The sequence below is a fragment of the Martes martes genome (genome assembly GCF_963455335.1).
Source record: "Martes martes genome assembly, chromosome: 2".
Taxonomy (NCBI): Eukaryota; Metazoa; Chordata; class Mammalia; order Carnivora; family Mustelidae; genus Martes; species Martes martes.
Window position 1 is genome coordinate 178,430,897 of NC_137889.1, and position 24,185 is coordinate 178,455,081.

Below are 24,185 nucleotides of genomic sequence, written 5' to 3' on the forward strand. Positions count from 1 at the left end.
ATGAGGTTATAGTTTAAATGTTAGGTGCAGTTATATTATAAAATTATAATAATTTCTAAAGCATCATAATTTCTAAAGAATATTTTTGGCACTACTTGCCTTGCTTATAATCTGCTGTAATCAAAGTGTACCAGCCTAAAGTGCAGTAAAAGGTTAAAAATCTGGAAATACCAGCTACGGAGAGTAAAGGGAACTCTAGAACTAAATTATTTGGCATTGTTTAAACATCTATTTGATTTAATTTTAAACAGTTTTATAGGCACTTTGGGTCACTACCTAAGGAATTGTTATGAGTTCTGACATTTAGTAGTGTTCCAAAGGGTCCAGCACATAAAGTGTGTCGGTTTAGGTTCACTGGTTATGAGCAACAGCAACCTGAGCAAATAGGAAAGTTATTAAAAATACATTGAAGAACCGTCGTCAAACCAAACCGAACCAAACCAAACCGTCCTGAGGAACCAGAGTGGTTCCATACATCCGGGGAACAAACTAGTGGCCGGGCTTGCCCTGCTCTGCTCAGATTTCGTTGAAGTTCTTTTCTTTCTGCTCTTGCCTCGTTGTGCCCCAAGTTTCGTCCTGGGGACAGAATTCTGTCTCCTAAGCTTCAGGTCTGGGCTTAGGTTAGAGGAGGGCAGTGGTGCCGACACCATGCACGGTGCCGGGGAGCCTCACTAGGAAGCGGGAGCCTGAGAGCCAGCTGCCCAGGAGAACAGTGTCCGTTATGTAAAGGTCGCATTTTTCTCATGCCGGGGGAGGCTAGTGCTCACAGCCTCCGAAGGTCCCTTGTCAGGAAGAGTCAGCCACTTTGAGGATGTGAGGTGGCTTCCCTCATGTTCCGGCTCCTCTTCTCATCTGCGCCGCCCACCTCCCCATCTTCTCTCACCCGGAGCCTCCTGACTGTGACTCTATCAGTTTATGGAAATGCTCAGCTCCGGCAAGTTGCTATCTCCCTTGCCAAAAATCCATCTTAAGGGAAAAAAAAAAAATCGGGCTGTAGGGTTCAATGAGAAGGAAAGACATTTGAGGAAGAAAGAAAAAATAAGAGATCCTCGTTTTAGAGGCATGATGATTATCAGGAGTTAGCCCACATTTTCTGGGCCGTTTGTACATTTTATCCAAAAAAAAAAAAAAAAAAAATGAGCAGCGTTTGTGTCGCTTGTGAAGAGACCTACCAAGGGGAAGTACTTCGCAAGTGAAGAGGGATAAGGAGAACATTGGATCTCGTTGGACAATTCTAGACTTAGAAAATGATACAGGCAGTGCGTCCCCCCAGAAGCGTCACACACTCTCCTAGGGAATATATTACGATTTTAGGTGGCACTTGCCCTCCACTAAGGAGCACAGACTACTGCGTCGTGTGAACGTGATTCTCCTTCGTACCTCGGATTATGTCCGTTTCCCTCTGTCACACAGATCAGACTCTAGACTCGGCCCTCTGATGACAGGTAATGGGGATACTACCTTTGAGGTAGTGATCTGCTTTTCCTTCTCAATGAAGTTACTCAAATAGGAAGCCAATTTCAGAAAAATACTAAGAAAAATTCCAAGCTGTGCGTAGATAACAAAGGTGACTAGGTTAAAGTGTGATACACGAAGATTTGTTTCTTGCTTATATGAAGTTAGCCGAGGTTCCACAGAGCCCCAGGGCCCTTGTCCTCTGAGGGGGCAGCTCAGTGCCCTAGGCAGTGTCTTGTAGCTCTACCATCTGGAATTATCCCCAAGGAGGAACTCCTTGGTCGTCATGGAAAGAAAGGAGACAGCATGAAAAATTGCGCACCAGCTCCTCTGCTTGTCTAACATGAACTTTTTTATTTTCTTAAAGATTTTATTTATTTATTTGACAAAGATCACAGGTAGGCAGAGAGGCAGGCAGAGAGAGGGGAGGAAGCAGGCTTCCTGTTGAGCAGGGAGCCTAATGCGGGGCTCAATCCCAGGACCCTGGGACCATGACCTGAGCTGAAGGCAGAAGCTTTAACCCACTGAGCCACCCAGGCGCCCCTAACGTGAACTTTTTTAAAATGTCCCTTCCACTCACATTTCACTGGTCAAAGCAGGGTGCATGGCCGTGCTTAATTTCAAGGGGGTGAGGAAATGCGATCCTTCCAGATGCTAACAGTTGGATGAAATTAGAATATCGGTGAACAACAGTAATGTCTACCAGCCTCGTGAATGGGTAACATTTGAGGATTGGAATACTACTTAAATGAAGATACAGGCCAATTAGTGACAGTATTAAAAAAAAATCCAAACAGCTCATGGTACATTGAACAATATAAAATAGAATAGTTGTCAAAAGTAACCTTTTGGCATTTGACTTTGTTTTATAAAATCAAAACAGTGGTGTGAACTCTCCATGGAAGGTGCTCGAATCTCCTTGCTGTTTTGTGTTTTGCTCACTAAGGGTTGTGACACCATTCATTCATTGTTCAGACACGTGGTCTCTTCAACAGAGCAGACTTCGTGGGGATGCAAAGCCCTGTGGGTGAAAAAAAAAAAAAAAAAAAAAAAAAAAAAAAAGCCCTGTGGGTGAAGAGTGTTCATTTCCCCGCCTTTCCTGTCTTGCAGACCTGGATCCACATGCTGGTCATTGCGGGCAGCCTCTTGTCTTATTTTTTCTTTGCCTTGGTTTTCGGAGCCCTGTGCGTCACATGCAATCCGCCGTCCAACCCCTACTGGATTATGCAGGAGCACATGCTGGACCCCGTGTTCTACCTGGTTTGTGTCCTCACAACCTGCGTTGCCCTTCTGCCCAGGTACGAGGTTTTATCTGCAAGAGAGGCAGTGAGGTCAGAGGCTTGGAGGGCTTCCGTGACTGCTAAGAACGGATGGCAGACCATCCCGTCCACCAATGAAGTTAGTCTGCGTCCTCGTGAGGGCATGGGTTTTTACTCTTTGAGCAGAGTTAAGGCAAGCCAGAAGAGAGATTTCTCTCTCATGGAAAATTCTCATCAGGTTGCCACTCCCCAGAGATAGAGCAGCTTTACCCACAGGGTTATCTGAGGATCCTTTCCTCTGACTTTTTGTTCTGCCAACTCCCACGGGTGCTGCCCTCGTTGGCATGATTGGAGATGACTCACCCAGCGCCCCCACATCCCTGCCTGCAGGAGGGAGGAGGAGAGAAAACGGAACACGAGCACATTTCCTCCTGTGTGGTTTTTTTTCTTTTTCTTTGTAATGGCACGACCCAGAAGCTGCATGTCATTGCCATATCCCATTAACTGGGACCTCAGTATGTAGAGTCAGAGTAGCAAAAATCTGAGGGTTTCTAAAAAGAGAAACGGAAGGATGTGTACTGAGAGACAAGTTGTGGTCTCTGTACAGCCTGGCAGCACTGAAAACGCCCCTCCCGTGTCTGAGTTGTGGGAGGGAAATGGCTAAGAAGTATGCATGGGTTTTTTCATCTGTAGCTCTCATAACATTTATCTTTTTAGCTGGAAACACTGCCCCATAGTTGTTCTACCTCCTAAAACCAGATATGAGAGTCAAAATGGTGATTTTAGATTATTCTCGAACAGAGTTGATGAACTGACTCACAGGCCCCATCTGGCCTGCTGCCCGTTTTTAAAAGTCATAAAGTTCTATTGGACTACAGACACACTCATTCATGTATTATCTCTGGCTGAGTTTCACTACAGCAGCAGAGTTGAACAGTTCCAACCGAGAAGACGATCTGGCTCGCTTAGCCTGAAATATTACTGTCTGGCTCACTGGGAGAAAGATTGTCACCCCCAATGTTCAAACAAATGCTGGAAAATGTGAAGGCTTTAAAACTGGGTAACGGGCAGGGACTGGAAGGATGTTAAGGTACATGATGGAAAAATTCTAGAATGATCATGGATATCGACGTTCTTGCTGGTGGAGATTCAGGAGGAAGTGAGAAGCAGCACAGGTGAAGAAAACCATATTTTCTTAGAGAATACATATATGGCCTTAAACAGGCTGCTGCTAGAAAGGTGAATGTCACAGGCACCGCCAGTGAGGGGTCTGAAAGAAAGGAGGAACGTGTTGCTGGAAATTTGAGGGAAGGGGGATTTTGGCACTACAGTGGCAGAAAACTTAGCCGAAGTGGGTTTTCCCGTTATGTGGAAAGCAGACTTTGGAAACTATGACCTTGGATATTTAGTGTTGAAAGTCTGGCCTGGTTTCTTCATGCTGCTTAGAGTTAAAAAAAAAAAAAAAGAGGTTGAGGGAAAGTCTATTAAACCCAGAGAAATTAGATTTGAGAAATTCTCTGCCTATGTAGATTTCAAAAGTTGTGAAACGAAGAGATTGGCTTTGGGAATATGCTCTAGAGAGAAGGACAGCCCTGTGGCTGGACAGCCAGAGGCGGAGGAGATTGGGTCTGTGACATGGATCCCTTCAACCACCTCAGCGGCCACCAGGGAAAGAGATGGGATTGTGTCGAGAATCCCCACGGAGGACCGCGATCTAATGGCCTAGATAGGTAGAAGACCCACAAGGTGGATGGCGGTGCTGTCCCGCATCCGCGCTGCCCACGGGGACCGAAAGGGACAAGTGTGCAGTGACGTGTCCCAGTAGCCCTAGAAAACTTCCACTTCTCCCAGTTGGTGAGTACTTTGTGCGTCCCATGCCGCGTTCGCGGTGACTCTGATTCTGTGATGCTTTTTGGAAACTAGGTTTACATACCGAGTTCTCCAGGGATCCCTGTTTCCATCTCCAGTCCAGAGGGCTCAGCACTTGGACAGACTGACTCCAGAGGAGAGGACTGAAGCTCTCAAGAAGTGGAGAGGGGCTGGAACGCTGGGCCAGGTGCCATCCCTGTGTGCTGACCACTCAGCTGCCAAGGCAGAGAAGAGAGCCACGTCTGGCCTGTCTGCTGCCTTGCCGATGATGTCAGCACCGTCCTGTGCTGTCGAGCAGGCAAGCTTCTCTGTACATGAAACTCCTTTGGACTCAGACTTCTGTGAAACTAAGGCCTCAGGGATGGTGGGGCCCTCAGAGGGCTAAAAAAAAAAAAAAAAAAAAAAAAAGGCAGGGTATCCTCCTTGGAGTGGCAAGTCTCCCTACAAATCTGGAAGAGGGACTTTGAAGAGGCACCTCTATCAAGCAAGAACCAGGTGGCTTTTTCCCTAAGGGACACAAAGATTCTTCTGTGCCCGGAAAAGCCAATGTGATGACCTTTCTTGTATGTTTGTAGATACATTTGAGAGGTTGCAGTTGGGCCTGAACTGAGTTTAGGGAGGTGAAATATTTCATTCGGAATCAAATGCTTTTATGAAACTTTTTGGATTTTGTAAAAGCATTTTAATTGTCTTAGACGTGCAGACATTCTTAAGGGATTCATTTGAGATATATTTATTTTATTGGGAGATCTCAGATTCCAGGGAAACGCTTTCAGTGAGCAGACTCCAATCTGAATTCTCTCTCTTGAAGAAAAACTAGTTTTTAGATCAGTTAGAACGCAGAAGAGATTTCCACATGGAAATAAAAATGTTATAAATGGTTAATTTCCAGAAGAAAAACTCCAAAGAGCCTTTTAAATGACAATGTACCTAAAATAGAGTAATCACTATACCGTTGAAAATGTGGTGATTATTAATAGCTTTTTATTTCCTCCAGGAAGATGCCTTTGGTCATCTGACTGCCCACGTAAGGCAAACCTCTCTGCTCATTTCGGTGTTCCTTGAGGCAGGGTCTTCATGGGGAGGGGGCAGACGGATGCCAGGGTTCGACAGGAATACGTTTCTCTCTCAGCTTTCAGGCAAGAAAAGACCTTTTATGAGGTCTCTCTGTGCAGATGTCCACTGGGAAACATGGGCCATTGTTAGGGCAGACACAATCAGCCTACGGTAGCCCACTTGGCAATTTCCTGTATTCTGAAATTTACAATAGCCTGATCAAAATGAGACAATCCATTTGAAAATAATCTTCAAGAGACCATTTTGAGGGTTCATAGTCTTTACAGTACCCTACTAGGTCTCCAGAGTTATAACCTTTAAAAATGAGATATTATGCATTGAGACCAATACAGGTGATTCTCAGCAGAATTCCATGAGGTTCTTAGAAACTTTGTTTTTAAACACTTTTTAGGACAGGAATGTTGATAGCAAGCTAGTTGCTGTTGCAAATCATGTGTGTTGGCTTTCGTTAGAACAAAGAGACTAGTTTACCAACTAAGCCCAGATGTTACAGGATCATCTATTTTTGTTGAGTTCTTTTAAAAAAAAATTCAGTATCTATTCATCTGAAAATTGTCAGCCACTAACCCAGAATCTCCTTCCCGAAATCTCCATGCTGATGTTCTATGTCTGTATCAAGTTCTTATGACTATCGATCTCTTATCCTCAGGGCTTCATCTTCTCCTCCTGCCTCTTTATCCTGGTCTGACATTTTTTTGGTAACTGTCTGATATTACCAAATAGTCTTTAATAGAGACTGATTTTTAGAACTTTCAAAATCCCATATGGCTGTTGGAGGTTGCTTTCTGGTCCCTTTAATGATTTTTTAAGATAAACTGTTTAATAAATCATGTGTATGAAAACCTGTCATTGCTTCTATACATGTGACTGAGCCCAACAGTAATTGGTACCAGAGCTTAGAAGGAAAATCCCAAAGCCCACCTTTTCCCAGAATATTGTAATGGCCTTTTCTTATATGGAAAAGTCAGTCATGTCCTGTCATCTGTTATCCCCACAGCAGCTGGCATTCATTCCCTGAATGTAAATAAAGGGTTAGAATCTAAAGGTAAAAAGAATAAGCCAAGAGGACCGAGGGAAAAAGTCAGTCTCCCAGATGTCAAGTACCCATACGTAAAAGTAGAAGGAAGTCTTGAGTGTTTGTGTTATGAGTCTCTTACCCACAATTCCAAAATCCCAAGAGCTCTGAAACTGAAAAATTTTTCATAAATTAGGCACAAATTCAATGTCCTAAACAGATGTAAAATAATTTATTTAATGTAATTATTCAGATGTTCTGCTATAAAAATGTATTTTATTACTGGGTACTAAATTGTATTTTTTAAACTCTGAAAAATTCTGGATTATGAAACATATCTGGCCCTTGGGTGAAAGAGATTTGGGATCTGTATCAAGCCCCTAAAGGGTCTCATTCATAAGTAAATAACTTTTATGCAGAATTACCCAAGCTGATGGGATCTATTGTGTTTTGGTATTCCATGTATTTTACTGAACTTCAGGGGACCAAGCATTGTATCATTGTTCCTGTTGATTCATGGTTTATTAATAGTTTACATTTTATTGATTAGTTATATTTGTTGATTAATAGTTTACATTTTGCCGTAATTCTACCCCCAAAAGGTCTGTGAAAGAATTACTATATCAGGCTCCCAAATTGTACTCTAAACATGAAAGATTCCTTGCATTCTTACCAGGATTAAAGTCTTCTCTGGACACTTAAGGGACTTGAAGCTATTAGGAACCTCTCATTTCAGAGAGCCGTCCATCACCTAAAGTAAAAGCGCGCGTTCCTGTGACAGTGAGACACAACAGGTAAATTTGGATTGGTCGGCGGCTGGAGGCCAGCTATTAGAGTGGGAGGCATGGTTTTCTGGGACTTGCTATTATCCATCTTCCATGTCCATTAAAAAAAAGGGGGGGATTGTACCATTTTATTTATATTAAGGGTTTTGTTTTTTTTTTTTTAAAGATTTTATTTATTTATTTGACAGAGAGAGAGCACAAGCAGGGGGAGCGGCAGGCAGAAAGAGAAGGAGAAGCAGGCTTCCCGCAGAGCAGGGACGGCCGGATATGGGACTCGATCCCAGGACCCCGGGATCATGACCTGAGCCGAAGGCAGTCGCTTGACCAACTGAGCCACCCAGGCGCCCTGTATTAGGGTTATTTAGACTAAGTACAGTAGGTATACTTGCCTGAACGTAAGTGGAGCAAGGCTGACAGTTTTACGTGAAGTATGGGTACAGGCTTAACAGAACTATAACAGAACGGACATGTGTTCTTACACTTTCACACAATCCTGACCCTAATTCCATTGCTGGATTTCACATTCTCAGGAGGTTTATACAAACTCCAGAACAGGAGATGAATAACATGGGAGGTGTCAAGGCAACTTCTCGAATTTGAAATATGTGCAAACATAGAAAAGAGTACAAAACACAGGTATAAAATTGCAGTAAGTCTCTGTGTGGGATGCCGAGGCAGTCTGGGATGCTGGTGAAGTTTAGTGGGGAATCCTCCTTGTTCCCAAGGCATTTGGATGTTGCAAAATGGATGCCTAACTAAATTACTGATGTGCGACAATTTATATTTTGAAGCTTTTTAGTGGGAAGGAAAATACTTTTAACCACTAGTTCCTTCGGAAATTGATGGGCATAAAGTGGCCTAAAGCTTAAAAGCATGTGGCAACATCAGATATAAAACACATTTCAAGGCATATTACAAAATGTTTTACTCCATGCCGGCTTGAACTGCGCTTTGAGAGGCATTTCCGTGACTTCATCATTAGGGGCGAACACAGGAAAGTTGGAAAAAACCGAATCGGAGGTTGGGTGCAATTTAATTTTTGTTTTCAAAAATTGAATCTCTCCAGGCTAAAGCAAGTTCTCCTTTGGTAAAGTTCAATCTCCATTCGTTGTCACACAGGTGAAACAAAATGTTTCCCAGGAATATTCTAGCTACTGAGGTCTCAGTCAGCCAACTGATACGCGCTGAAGGAATCCCAGCTATAGGGAAGGTTCTACAAAGACTCCTCTGTAAAGTTACATCCTTAAGTTCAGAACGTGCAGTCCTGTCATCTTAAATGCTAGGGCTGGTATCTAAGCAGCGTTGTGTTCAGTATGTCTTACCATTTTAGCCACCTAAATGGAAGCTGCTTGTCTTCTACCTCGGACTGTCCTTCATAGGTTTTCAGAATTATGTAGATTTGAGTAATAGTAAATAATTTAAGCATGTAAATTGTCTTGGCTCTTAATCAAAAGCAAGTCTCCAATATTAATACTGAAATTTGCCACTATGCTGTTGTGCTTGAGAAACAAAAGCTGGCAAAGATTAGTCAGCCTGGATCTCGGTGTCCTCTTTGTCACTGGAATAAAGAGAATTTTCTAGAACCTCCTACCCTACCACCTGCCTTATTCCAGAGCTGATTATTTTGTGCTATGGTTAAGATTAGGCTTGGCAGAAAGAACAAAATCTGCTTTGCTTTTTTTTTTTTTTAAAGACTGTCATTAAACTTGAAGCAAGAGAAAACTGAAGTTGAAAAAACTGAATAAAATTAGACCAAAACAAACATGAACATTTGCAGTGTACCGCTGAGCATCCCTGTCCGTGAAAAGTGCTTCTGGACAGCTCTCTGCAGGAAGCTCTCCACAGTCGACAAGGCCATTTTCTTTGAGTGCAGCTGGCAAAAGTCTCGCATCATCTTTGGAATTAGTTCAGGAGAAAGGTGCGGATGTATATTTGTCTTTCAATCCATTCGACGAAGTAGGACACGTTGCTATAAACTCCAGGCCCCAGGACTTTGGAAAAGCAGATGGAGCCCCACGACGTTAAACCAAATAATGTCCACTGTCCTCCAGGCCGCTCGCAAACAAGGGGCCCACCGCTGTCACCCTGTAATGAACAGCAGTGGATGTTAGTCACTGGTATGTCAGAGCCCGCCTGGGATACAATGAAACCGAACCCAGCTTAGCCAACTTCTTGGAAAGTTTAACCAAAGTTTTCATTGCCAGCTGGAGGCAGTACACTTTCCACTACATACATGAACTTTCAAATGCACATTTTAAACCCCGATCTTTAAAAGAATGGGGGTCCCTTGGAAAAGGACAACACGAAATCAGACTTCCACGAAATCAGACTTCTCAGCCATTTCCTGTGCTTATCAAAATAGGTCATAATTTTTCTTTAAATTTAGTGTATCAGAACAAATTGTCTCCTAATTGATCTCATTCTTCTAACTGCGCCACTTTATATATGTTGAAAGTACCCCAAATGGAGCATTCAAATCAAAGATTTTTTTTTCTCCACACAACAGTACTAGAAAAATATTCCAGAATAACTCTCTGTTTTCAAGATTCTTTCTTTGTGAACGAGCACATTTAGTAAAAGACACTGGCAACTTGCTGCGTTTCTTAACAGTTCTTAGGATTTTTTTCAGTTAGTGCATGTGAACAGAAAAGAGCACATCGAATTATTTATAGCAAAGTATTCTCTTTGTCGCCTCTGTTCTATCTCATGTGCACGGAGATTTTCATTCTTGACATTTCAGGCGGGCTGTTCTTTCTCCCACATGGGATTAGCAGTGAGACCCTTCAGCTTTCTAAGCATGAATATTGGCTACATCTGAAAAGATCAGAGATTAGATGTGTTCCGCATGGCCTCATTCATGGTGGGAATTTACACAGTCTCCTGCCCTGTAAGGATGTCAAACTTGGAATTCCATAGCTGGTCTTGTCCCCTTGGTCATGTTGGAGAAAAATGGTAATTAGGTTTATCAATGCTCCTCTAAACACTTTCCCTTGGATTTGCTCATTTACTGCTCAGGAGATCCCTATGAGTTGCTAAGAATTATTACAATATCCATGTGATGAGACTGAGGCACAGGTGTATACCCTGTTAGCGGGCAGCGCTCGAATTAGACCCACGCAGTCCATGACCGTGACTCTGACTCAGTAACTACTGGGCTCTCTAGAAGTGTGAGCAGATACCACCGCTATTTGAGCAGAATGAGATTTTTGACTGTGCTGTGTGCCCCTGTGGAAATAGCCGTCTTTACGTGTATGACGTAAAGCCTAAATAATGACGGTCCTCGCAAGGGGTTGAATGGGTGCCTGAAAGCCTAGTTGAGTTTTTTAAAGCAAAATTTACTGAAAACATTTTATTAGACATATTCCACGATTTTTTTCACCTCCCCTCATATAAAAGGAATGCTAAGATGCTGACTGACGTTGAGCGGTTTGTTATGCCAGAGTGATTCAAGTGGGACCTGTCTATGTTGCCTCTCAAAAAAGAAGGCTCTTCAAAAAAAAGAAGGGGAGAAAAAAAAAAAGGCTCTTCAGAGAGGAGAATGGGAAAGGGACACATGGTAACTTGGGAACTCCGTATACTGAGAGACATTGTCAATAAAAATAAATGTAACTAGCACTTAAAAAAATAAAACAAAACAGGACGTGTACAGGTCAGCATCTCTATACTTCCAGATTAAGAATTAAGCCAAATATGGGCGCCTGGGTGGCTCAGTGGGTTAAAGCCTCTGCCTTCGGCTCAGGTCATGATCTCAGGGTCCTGGGATCGAGCCCCACATCGGGCTCTCTGCTCAGCAGGGAACATGCTACTGCCCCCCCACCCCCACCTGCCTCTCTGCCTACTTGTGATCTCTCTCTGTCAAATAAATAAAATGAAAAAAAAAAAAAGAATTAAGCCAAATAATTGCTTGGCATTTACTCTTTGCCAGAGTCTGTATAGGATCTATGCGGATGAAGGAGGCAGGATTTTTTGGCTCTGAGTGGCCAAAAGTCTGCTTGGGTAAGAAGCATAACTCTACTTGAAAGCTAGATCCAAAGGCCAGTACACAAAGGAGTCATCAGAGGAATGAGGGATTACAGCCTGTTGGAGGGGGAGCGAAAAGTAGCTTCCCAAGGTGTGGGTTTTGAGCAAGGCCTCGTGAGACAAATAGACGTTTGTCAGGTGCAGAAAGAGAGGGGAGGAAGAAGAAATTCGAATGCAAGGGAGAATACAGGAAAGGGCACATTTCGCTCTTTTTTGGTCCCCTTTTCGTAATACTGGGCTTTTGGCCAAAGTTTAGGCTTGGCTTCAGTATTGATCCCCATGATTTCTAGACCTTAACAGAAGGGTCCACAGCTTCCAGTGTGACCTGTGGATTCAAGGGAGGAACATAATGAGAGGTTCTGTGAATGATCTTGCTCCGGACCTGGTCAAAAGGAGCTTTTGAGGACTTGTTTCTCCGTGGGTCGTACTGGAGTCTACCTGGTATGCATTGAAGACCGCCACAGTGTTGAATTCCCACTACTGCCAAGGCTGGCTGGACCTAGCTCCTATGGGACAACATGACATGAGCACGTCTGTGCTTGGACTTCAGTTCTCTTTCAAAGAATCTCCTCCCTTCTCCTTTAGCAGTTACCAAGAGATGAAGAGGCACCAGCCTGGGACACAACTCCAGACCATCTTGGGGACAGGGAGAAATGTATGCACACGAATCACTGCTCCCAGGAGAGTGTGGCGGTCGAGCACTTAGACTCTGAAGCCAGACTTGCTGAGCTCATAGCCTCACTCTACCACCTTCATGCTGGGCGAGATGGGGAAATGACTTAACCTCTCAGCTCCCTTGTTTCCTTGATTTCTAAAATAGCAAAAACAGTTAACACTGCCCCGAGAACAGATGATGAGGCTTAAATGGGTTCTTAGCATTTGGAAGAGATACTGAAACACAACAAGCACTAACCGATCGGTGCTAATTACTATTCACTGAGTGAGCGTGTCAGACATCACACGTGGGGAAGCGAAAGATGGGCTTTCACCTACATTGACTAGGGTAATCCTCAAAACACCCTGAAAATTAGAATCAGCCCCAGCTTGTGATGCTAGAGGTTAGGTAACTTCTCCAGGTCACATTGTTCTTACAGGCAGAGATGGGATTCAAGCCGAACGTGTCAGGCTGCAAATCCTGTGTCCCAAGCCCCATATCATGCTGCCTTCCCAAACACTTTATTTCTTTCTATTTTTTTTTATTATTTATTTATTTATTTATTGGCGTGTTTGGCTTGGGAAATCAAACCTGGGCCTCTTGCCTGAAGGCGGGAACTCCTCCTCCACAGCCCACCTCAACTGATTTGTGGCCAGGAGGCAGAAGAGACTGTGACCTCAGTGAAACCCCAAGCGATCATCTGCTGGCCTCCCTGTTTCCCACAACAACGAAGGAATCACCACTGGGCCATTTCCGGTCCTCTGATTTGCCCATTCTGAAACAGGCTACCAAAAGTGTTCTTTTATTATGTTGTGTTAGCAGTAATAACATCGTCAAACTCTTCTTCACTTCAATTTGCGGGGTGATCTGATCTGCCCCACGGTAGTGTAATAACCAATGTGTTTCCTAGCTGGGGCATATAATACTGCCTTCCCAACTCTGTTACAAGCTTCTTTGAAATAGAAAGAGAAATTAAGAAAAAAAAATTCCATTTAAAGGAATTTTTTTTTCCACCAAAGAGATGAAAGACTTGTACTCTGAAAACTATAAAACACTGATGAAGGAAATCAAAGATGACACAAAGAAATGGAAAGACATTCCATGCTCATGGATTGGAAGAACAAATATTGTAAAATTGTCTATGCTATCAAAGCAGTCTATGAATTTAATGCAATCCCTATCAAAATACCAATAGCACTTTTCACAGAACTAGAACAAATAGTCCTAAAATTTATATCGAACCACAAAAGACCCCAAACAGCCAAGAGGTATCAGAATTTCAGTCTTCAAGTTATATTGCAACACTGTAGTAATCAAAACAGTATGATACTGTACAAAAATAGGCACATAGATCAATGGAGCAGAATAGAAAACCCAAGGGGTGTCTGGGTGGCTCAGTGGGTTAAAGCATCTGCCTTCAGCTCAGGTCATGATCCCAGGGTCCTCGGATCGAGCCCTGAATCAGGCTCTCTGCTCAGCGGGGAGCCTGCTTCCCCTTCTCTCTCTGCCTGCCTGTCTGCCTACTTGTGATCTCTGTCAACTAAATAAATAAAATCTTTAAAAAAAAAAAAAACAGAAATGAACCCATAATTACATGGTTCATTACTTTTTGACAAAGCAGTAAAGAATATCCAACGGGAAAATCTCCCTCCAACAAGTTCTGGGAAAACTAGTCAGCTACACACCAAAGAATGAAACCGGACCACCTTTTTCACCATACACAAAAATAAACTCAAAAATTTTAAAGTCCTAAATATGATACCTGAAACCATAAAAAGTTCTAGAAGAGAGCACAGGCAGTAATCTCTCTGATATCGGCCTCAGCAATATTTTTCTAGATATGTCTCCTGAGGCAAAGGAAATAAAAGCAAAAATAAACTATTGGGACTACATCGAAATCAAAATCTTCTGCACAGTGAAAGAAATAATCAACAAAACTAAAAGCCTATGGAATGGGAGAAGGTATTTTTAAATGACATTCTGATAAAGGGTTAGTTTTTAAAATTGATAAGGAACTTCTACAATTCAACACCCTAAAAACAAATAATCCAATCAACAAATGGGCGAAAGACATGAACAGATATTTCTCCAAAGAAGATACCCAGATGGCCCACAGACACACAAAAAAGATGTTTAACATCACTCATCATCAGGAAAATGCAAATCAAAACTACACCGAGATACCACCTTCCACCTGTCAGAGTAGCCAACATCAAAAACTTGAGAAGCAAGTGTTAGTGAGGATGTGGAGACAAAGGTGCCCTCTTGCCCTGTTGGTGGGAATGCAAACTGGTACAACCACTGTGGAAAGCAGTATGGCGATTCTTCAAAAAGTTAAAAATAGAACCACCCTATGATCCAGTAATCACACTAGTGGATATTTACCCAAAGAATACAAAAACACTCCTTCAAAGGGATAGGTGTCCCCCTGTGTTTACTGCAGCATTATTTACAATAGCAAAACTGTGGAAACAGCCCAACTGTCTATTCCATTGAGAGAATGGATAAAGAAGATGTGGTACGTCTATACAACAGAATATTTGGCCATAAAAAGAATGCAGTCTTGCCATTTGCAATGATATGGATGGGACTAGAGGGTAGTATGCTGAGCAAACTCAGTCAGAGAAAGACAAATACTGTATGATTTCACTCATATGTGGAATTTAAGAAACAAAACAAATGAACATAGGGGAGAAAAAGAGAGACAAGCCAAGAAACAGACTCATAGTGGTAGAGAACAAATGGCTGGTTGTCAGAGGGGAGGTGGGTGGGGGATGGGTGTGATACGAGATGGGGACTAAGGAGCGCACATGTCATGACGAGCACAGGGTGATGCATGGAAGTGTGGAATCACTCTGTTGTACCCCTGAAACTAGCATCACATTGTATTTAAGTCAGTGGAATTAAGATTTAAAAATGGGGAAAAAATAAGCTTCTTTGAGCACTTGTACCTTTTTATTCTCCCCTGGGAGCCAGTCCAATAGTCAATGAGCATTTATTGGGTAAAAATAAAAACGCCTCCCTGCTTTGGAAGATAGCATGCTCGGCAAACCACTGTGACCGGAAATCCTGGGTGTTGAAAGGTCCTGTCCAGTGATAGTTCAGGACATGCTGGCAATCAGAGGCAGGCCCAGGCAACACCAGTGCGAACGACTCCAGAGACAAAGGTCATTCTGTCACACACCCTTGGAAGCTGGGATGTGTGTGGGCTTTACTGCCATCACCCTGATGGGATGCTGGTCCCAGGCAGTAGGTGAGAGAGCTGAAGGCGACCAGAGCGAAGGGCATGGAGGCAGTGAGGGGGGTCGCTTGGACACCGGAGAGAGTACAGACTGTGAATAATTAAACCTCGGGTAATAAGCAATCTCCGAAAACTATTCCCAAAGGGTGGCATGTGAATAATAATGAGTTTATAGGGCCCCCACTGACGTGAGAAAATTGGAACCAGGATTTTGACCAGGATCTGACATGACCGCAGAACTGACTGTCCTCGCGACGCGGAGAGCAATTTACCATGCACGAGTCCACGGTACCAGACTCGTAGCCGGCGCATATCATCCGCGCGGTGATGGTCTTCATGTCGAAGTAGGACTGGCACTGCTCCAGGGAGATGATGCGGACCTCTCCCTCTTGCAGCTTAAAAGGCACTGGGATTTTAAAAAAGAAAAAGAAACAAAAGATCTAAGAGGGCAATTTGACTCAAAAATGAGGCTAGCCGTACAGGAAATGATTACCTCTGTATACCCAGAGAACCATATTTACTTAAAATGCCATTCCAAAGACGAGGCTTGTTTGGCATCAGAATTTTCAGTGAGAAGTGTTGACAGTGGTCATCTAGTTAAACACCTTTATTTTATTAATGAGAAACCGAGGCACGGACGGGATCAATAACCTGGTTAGGTAACATGGCTCCTGCTTTTCCCCTCTTAATATATGCTTCAACAAGAACAACAGCTACATGATGAAAAGAAAAATAATCAAGCCAGGGCCCAGCCCCAGACGGTGGGTTAGCCTGGCTCTCCCATCGGGTCTAACAGGGGAAGGGGGACTTTATCTTAGGTTTAAAGACTGTGTCTCACCATGTTACCGTGGCCATTACCGGTGGTAAGAACCTGTAATTGGTTTTTTTTTTTTTTTAAGATTTTATTTATTTATTTGACAGAGAGATCATAAGTAGGCAGAGAGGCAGGCAGAGAGAGAGAGAGGGAAACAGGCTTCTCGCTGAGCAGAGAGCCCAATGTGGGGCTTGATCCCAGGACCCTGAGATCACAACCTGAGCCAAAGGCAGAGGCTTTAACCCACTGAGCCACCCAGGCGCCCCAGAACCTATAATTCTTGAAGGGATGATAGAAAGATGTTGAAAGGAACAAAGCCATCCCTTGCTATCAACAGAGGGAACACACAAATTCTGTTTCTAAGTTCTCATGGAATAATAATGGGTTTCTTTTTTTTTTTTTTTTTTTTTTTTTTTTAAATTTTATTTATTCATCTGATAGACAGAGATCACAAGTAGGCAGAGAGGCAGGCAGATAGAGAGAGGGGGAAGCAGGCTCCCTGCTGAGCAGAGAGTCGGATGCGGGGCTCGATCCCAGGACCCTGGGATCACGACCCGAGCCGAAGGCAGAGGCCCCAACCCACCGAGCCACCCAGGCGCCCCAATAATGGGTTTCTTGAAGCATAGTCTTTTGTTGTTGAGACCTACAAATTGTACACATCGTTCCCCTTTTAGATAGTGATTGTGAAGCAGTGTATATATATGTACAGGGTAGCTTATGGGAAGAAAGGAGCACATCTGGAAAATCAATATGATGGAAACAGTTTTGGAGAGTTGTCAAAAGAATGGTAATAGGAACCCATCACTAACGTTTATTGGGTACTAGTGGTAGGTCTGGACATGCACTCAGCGTTTTCTGGGTCTACGGTCTTGAATCGTTACAATAATCCTGTGAATTAGACAGTTGCTATTATTTTTTTCCACTTTATGGTAAGCTAGGAAGTCAGGGTCAATCAGAACTTTCTCACTGAATTCAGACCCCCACCCTTCACGCTACACCATATGTGTGGTATGTATGATGCTACATGATTGTTGAGTCTGATGCAGATATTATAGAAACAATACAAGGAGGGATGATATAAAGTATATTCTGCTGTTATATCACACCACAGTAGTGATTATGGCTTTGAAAAACCGAGGTCTACAGGAATGGTGACGTCATATGTCCAACACTGCCTTCGAAGGTCTTTCATGGGAGCGCTTCGGAAGTCATTGACACACCTCTGTTTCTTGGCTTTTTCTTTGTTGTTAATTGATTATGTAGAAAAGAAACTCAACTTAGCCCAAAACTTTGACTAAATTTTAAGGAACGAAAAATCTGTGCTTCAGATTGGCAGTTGCAAAGGTAGATAGCGGGACACCAACGTCCCTCGCCATTCCCGAGAGCCATGGCATTACTCTTGAGAAAGTCGGAGCAGCCAGCACTTACTGTTAAAGAAACTATCTCATTGATTACAGTCTTATTCTATACTTTATTATTATTATTACACTTATTATTACACTTTATTAATAATGTTAATCAATAATAATGTAGTATTACAATTATTATTACACTTATTTATTCTAAAGTCTTATTCTACACTTTTAATAGGTCAAACAAAATGAGGGGGTCCATTGCGGGGGCTGGGAGTAAACAGTACTAATTCTTTAATGTTTATAGGTTTTATATGTTTAAATCACCCAGGGAGCCAAATTCCATCAATTTAAATAGGCAAAGAGCAAGTCCGTTTTCTTTCTGGACGGACTCACAGGCTGTGTTATAGATGTTGACAAGACCAAATCATAACACAGAACAGGAAATGGGACCATGTGTGTAGCTTGACAGGGGGACTGGAACAGCCCAGCTGCTCGAGAGAGGCACCAAGGGACTCTGACCCTGGGGTGGGAATCACTGGTAGAGACAGCCTCAAGCCAGGAGGACCAACAGGCCTTCTCTCGCCTGGCGGCTCCACAAACGTGGGTCGTGGCTCCCTGAGGAGAAAATCTGAGGTGTGGGGAAGGATTTGTGAGGCTGCCTCTGAGTGTGGCAGGTCTAAGCACACGAAGTACTGCCCTCTCCCATTTGCCATTTGTGGCTCCACTTCTAGAAGCGGAAATCGGAAATTGTTGCCAAAGCCTGGGAGGTAGCACCGTGGTATTCGGGTATAAAGGGAGGGGCGAGCACTGCCAAGGCTCCTGACTTACTTTTGTTGCCCATGTGCCCCCAGCCTGTGATGTAGCAGTACGTATCGGGTTCCAAGGCCTGCTCTGAGCTGGGCAAGCAGACCGGCCGGACGTAGCTGGTTTCATTGACGTCTTCGCTTAGCTCCACGATGCTGATGTCATAGTCCACCACGGCTCGGCTATAGCGAGGGTGCAGGACGATGGTCTTCACCAGGCGTGTCTGCATGAACGTCGACGGGTGGTCCAGATTGTTGATGCCAAACACCACTTTCCAGACGGCAGCGTTCTCTCGCCTGAAAAAACGAATTCAAGAGCTATGGGCATCTTGAACGCAAATTTAAATTTTGAAATTTACATGTGATTTTGAAAATGCCTTATTTACGTAAATAATGGCTCTTTCCATGCCCAACATATTTATATATTAGAGGCCTTTCTATAACGGCCTGAGCAATTCGTAAACGCATTCTCATGGAAAGCAAAACTCGTGCTTCTAGAATGGGGGTATTCTGGAAAATAAAACTTGTTTCGGTTTGAAAGGCAGGCGTGGTGGGGGGAGTGTTGCTTGCTTCACTGAGTGGGAAAAATAATAAAAAGACATGAAGAAGAAAGAGGAAATTCTGGCACATGGAGAGTCCTGAAAGTTAATTGAGTGAAGTGTTTTTAGATGCATTGACTAGAATAATCCCAGCGAGAGTTCGAAAACAATGCAGTCTGAGACTGACCACTGGAAGTAGCAGGTCACCTTTTTAAGCATTTGGCTTGAAATTTTCAGAAGGTTCCCTTGAAAACTTGCCATTTCTCTGAGGCACTTGCTCCTTCTTTGAGGAATGTCTTAGCCTCGACTTTTTACTCTTCTTTCTTTTCATATATTTTTGAAGATTTTATTTATTTGTCAGAGAGAGAGCACACACGCAAGCTGGGGGAACTGCAGGCAGAGGGAGAAAGAGACTCCCCACTGAGCAGGGAGCCCAGTGTGGGACTCCATCCCAGGACCCCGGGATCATGACCTGAGCTGAAGGAAGACACTTAACCGACTGAGCCACCCAGGCGCCCCTCCTTTCTTTTCATTTTTTCCTCTTGTCTCCTCTTCTTCTCTGCTCTCAAGTCTATGTCCAAGTGTCCCAGGGCTCTTCTGTCCATCTTCTTATTCCATGATAAGATTATGGAATCTAATTATCCCCTGTAAGATCTCATGGAGTCCAGTGGTTTTTAAATGCCACCAAATCCTGGGAACTCCCAAACGTGCATCTCCACCCTCCCCACTGAGCTGCAAACTTAAATACCCAATTATCCATTTGACACACTCGCTTGTATGTTTAATGAGAGCTAAGATCTTTCAGTGCTTTTCATGTATTTGACTATGTTCTAAGCATTCAGAATTCATCTTACAGATATTTAGTATTTATAACCATGTGGCAGAGCTGAATCATCTCTTTTTCTTATCCCAACACCATCTTCATCAGCAAGTCTTCACCACTCCACTTTCAAATATACCCTGAATCTTGCTATGTCTCCTTCCTCCGCAATCTATCTTAATATAAACCACTGTCATGTACTTGGATGACTGCAATGGCCTCCCAGTTGGTGGCCTTTCTTCTACTCTTAGCACACTGGGCCCATTTTCCTCATGGCAGCAGAGTAATCTTTTTAAAAACAAAATTAGATTGAGTCCATTTCCTGCTCATAATTCTCCAGGGACTTTGGGTCACGCTTGAGATAACACTGTAGACTCTTCATGGCCTCTAAGCTGACCTGCTCCATTCCAACCCCAAGGATTTTCTCTTTTTGGATACGCTAAGGACACCCCCAACCCAGAGGCTTTCGACCTTAACGCCTTCTCTTCTTCAAGGTGTCAGCTCAAACACCACCTCTTCCCTGCTGCCCTCCTTGGCCACCCAGACTAGGCTTTATTCTGTCCCCATCACTCTCTACTCTTGACCTTGGTTTAATTTCCATCTCACTGATATCAGTGACACTGGCACAGCTGTTTGTCTGTTCTCTGCCATGCACCCAGAATGTAAGTTCCGTGAGACCAGGGACTTGCTTGGTCTTGTTCACTCCTGTATTCACAGGGCCTTGGGACTAACATGCAGTGGCTTCTCAGCAAGTGTTTGTTTAACGACGGCTCAATGCACGTTGTTTCAAAACATGTACTAGGGGCCAAATCCCGCCACATAGGCAAGATCTGTTCTTCATCAGTCCCTCTACCCTCTCTTCCATTCCCAGTCTCAGTCCACTCTGGACAACCAGAGTGGGCCAGGAGCAAAGGAATGGACGTGGAGAGGACTGCAGTGCTAGTGGGGCTTTCCTAGCGGATACTCCCTCCTCAGGGGTAGGGTAAGTGAGCCATGCCACCTCTGGCCCCATTTGGGACCTTGTCCAACTAAAGTAGGTTGATCTGACCCACTAAACAGTTGTCTTTCAACCCAGGCTGAAGCTTTTAAACACCGATTTTCTGGGCATCACCCCATGTCAATTGCAAGTTTTGGGCTGGGGCCTGGGAATCCAGACTTTTAAGAGTCTCAGATTAAAACTCACCCACATTCCTCCTTTCCTTGGCATGCTTTTCTTCATTGTGTTCTCATGCATGGCAAAGATTATCCTCTCAGAAGGGTAAGGGAAGAAGTGGCCAAGGTCAGCATTCAAGCTGTTTATGGCATTGTTGGATTCTTGGAGTACACTACTGAAAGACGGCTCTACACGGCCCGCACATTCTATCCTTTGGCCATTGTGAAAAATAATAATTCTAGCACTATACAAATAGGAACTGATGTCATTCTTCGAATGTAGATATAGATATAGGTATTAGATATAAACATGTAGATAGGTATAGATTTACAGCAACTCCTCCATGCCAAACATTGTGCAGGGATTACAACAAGCAAGAAAGACATGATTCCATCCACACAAACTTGAGTGAAGATGAACAATTAAAGAAACAATCATAGTAAAATGCAGGAAGCGCTATCTCATGAGCATAATAAGATGCTATTCCAGAAGAATTATTTTCATTAAATAAAGCCATCACTGAAAGAACATCTTTCTTTTCTTTTCTTCCTTCCTTCATTTTTTTCTTTTTCTTTCTTTCCCTCTTTCCTTCCCTCCTTCCTTTCTATTCCCCTCTATTTTCTTTCCTTCCTTCCTTCCTTTTCTTTTCCTCAATCCCCCCTTTTCTCTCTCTGTCCCTCCATTCTTTCTCTTTCTCTCCCCTCCTTCCTCCTCTCCCTCACTTCCTCCTTTTCCTCACTTCTCCTTCCTCCCTTCCTTCCCTTCTTCCCTTGTTACTTCCATTTTATCGTCTACAGAAGTAAGTGCATGACCATTTGAGAAATTCAATATTCACTTGAGATTCTATTATTTAAGGCATCTGAAATCAAGCAATAATTTCTTTCAAATTTCTGCCTACTTAATAGCGTCTTGACCTTGATTCAGAGCTACTAAATTTTGCTCCTAACAAATATTCATCCATTTGCTCAAATAACGAGCAGTATTTCAAATAGTTGAACACTGCAAATTATTTGTAACAAGATGAAATAACAAGTGTCAGACTTAATTACTATATTGTGCTTAATCTAATTCTAATAGTGAGAAATAAAACTGCGAAATGTTATAACTTGTACCTAGTAGTTTATTACTACACAAGCTACTATCCTTATGACATTAACATCACCACAAACAAACAAACACACCAAAGAGTACATAGGAAATTTACATAATTTTTGTAAACAGTGAGGATATTGTTTTTTTCCACTTTTTGAGTGTGATGGAAAAAATGAAGTCTCTTTAATGCTTTTTTTTTTTTTCCTCAAGTCTGGTAAAAACCAGGAAAACCACAACCTGTTATTAGAAATGGGGATGTGAGGGGCGCCTGGGTGGCTCAATGGGTTGAGCCTCTGCCTTCAGCTCAGGTCATGGTCTCAGAGTCCTGGGATCGAGCCCCACATCAGGCTCTCTGCTCGGCAGGGAGTCTGCTTCCCCGCCTCTCTCTGCTTACTTGTGATCTCTCTCTCTGTTTCAAATAAATAAATAAAATCTTTAAAAAAAAAAAAGAAATGGGGATGTGAGTGAGGGAACTGTGTATCAATGGTATATGAACGTATTAAACATGCCCGAAAGAATGAGTCAGGAATAATGGCAGAGACAACCCTGTCTTGGTGGAAGCAAAAAGGGGGAAAAAAATTTAGGACAATATTAATGCCACATGAGTCTAATATCAGTTCATATTACCCTCTGTGGAGAAGAACAAGCTATGTTCTTAAGGGCTTTTCAATGAAAAGAGTTTTGAGGGACAAAGGAAAAAAGACAAGTATAGCTGCTGAAAATCTTAACCATAGGGGGGACTTTTTCAAACTGAGCTGTCAGACCTCAAATCAGCAGCATAGAGAACTGGCACATCTTAAAGAAGTTTCTGCAAAGACCCCTTCATTCTCTGAGAGGGACGAAGCAGGAAAGGAAGCCCAGTGAAAATCAATCATTCACAATGAAAATGGCTGAGGAAGACATTAAGAGACCCTTTCCTCCTTTGATTCTGGCTCCACATGGCATTTCCTTGTCTGAAATTCACATTTTTTGTCTAATTTACTCCATGCTTATACACTGCTATAACCATGGATACACTTTACAGAGAACATTGAGATAATATGATTTTGATGTAGAATTCTTCAATCATCAGCTCTAGAAAGAAAGCCCAGCTATGTATATATTTTAGATGACATGCAGGAAAATTTATACAAAATTACAGGCACACCGCCCTTGGTCATAAGAACCAGTCAATTTGGTTTACGATTTACCAGTCTGAACCCTAGTTTAGATACAAAAATGCCACATTTTTACTTACTTCAGCTAGCCAGGTTTAGAGATTTTCTATTTTCATCTTTTCTGAAAAGCATAAAATTTCCCTTTCTTTCATCCTTTCTGGTTTTGCTTTAATATCATATATTTAACATTTATCATTTTAAGGAAAGAAAATTAATATTTATAATTAACACCTGTGATAGAAATCACCATATTTTACAAGTATTACTCCAGAAATAACACAGCTAAGTGGTGATTTGGAGGCAGTTTGATTTGGAGGTAGTTTGAAGGTGACCAAATTTGCCCTAAGAAATATCACACAATAGTATTTGCTATTCTACAAATCTCACAACCCTCTTATTTTTAGATATATATATATATATAAAAATATATATTCATGTATATATTTATATATATTTTATACAGAGAGAGAGAGCACAAGTAGGAGGAGTAGCAGGCAGAGGGAGAAGGAGACACAGGCTCCCTGCTGAGAGGCTCCATCCCAAGATCCTGGGATCATGACCTGAGCCAAAGACAGATGCTTAACTAACTAAGCCACTCAGGCATCCCAACTGTCTTACTTTTAATATTGTGCTCTGCCCTTGGTACTTGTAAAGGAATTCTCTTCGACACATCCAGGGAACAGACTTTAGAATGGGGTGATCACAGACTGAATATGTGGGGGGACTGGGCAGGAGTCATAGCAGAGAGTCAAATCACAGGCTCTACCCATCTGGAGGGTCATCCACTTCCCTGTTCCTGCTTATTGCTGTCATGTTGGAAAGCCAGGTAGGACCTGACCTTTTCAGTGTTCAAGGGAAGCCAGAGTTCTGGATTCTTTTTAAGGTATCTGCAGTTTTAAATGTTGGCCCCCTCCCAAAAAAACCCAAAAAACAAAAGCCAATACAATAAGCAAATAAACCAGCAACCTAGATTTATAGTAGTATGAGCTCTACTTCATAGCTTTCCTAGTATGTCTATACACATTATTTCAAGTGATCTTCTTGCCAACTGTGAGATGTAACAGGAATTCTTATTC

The 24,185-nt window shown here is 42.8% G+C and overlaps 2 protein-coding genes across 2 annotated transcripts in view; one reads left to right on the forward strand and one right to left on the reverse strand.

Annotated features, from left to right (window-relative positions):
* ATP10D (ATPase phospholipid transporting 10D (putative)) overlaps positions 1–7,092 on the forward strand; it is a 103,999-nt gene extending 96,907 nt beyond the window's left edge. Inside the window, exons 22-23 of the mRNA XM_080796926.1 lie at positions 2,566–2,753; positions 4,638–7,092. Coding sequence (XP_080653052.1) covers positions 2,566–2,753; positions 4,638–4,968 — 519 coding nt within the window. The 3' untranslated portion in view covers positions 4,969–7,092. The remainder of the gene's footprint in view (positions 1–2,565; positions 2,754–4,637) is intronic.
* A 530-nt stretch (positions 7,093–7,622) lies between these two features.
* The window catches only part of CORIN (corin, serine peptidase), a 251,745-nt gene continuing 235,182 nt past the window's right edge, over positions 7,623–24,185 (reverse strand). Inside the window, exons 20-22 of the mRNA XM_080796927.1 lie at positions 18,374–18,645; positions 15,649–15,782; positions 7,623–9,545 (exon numbers count right to left, since the gene is read on the reverse strand). Of these exons, the coding sequence (XP_080653053.1) occupies positions 9,363–9,545; positions 15,649–15,782; positions 18,374–18,645 (589 nt within the window). The 3' untranslated portion in view covers positions 7,623–9,362. The remainder of the gene's footprint in view (positions 9,546–15,648; positions 15,783–18,373; positions 18,646–24,185) is intronic.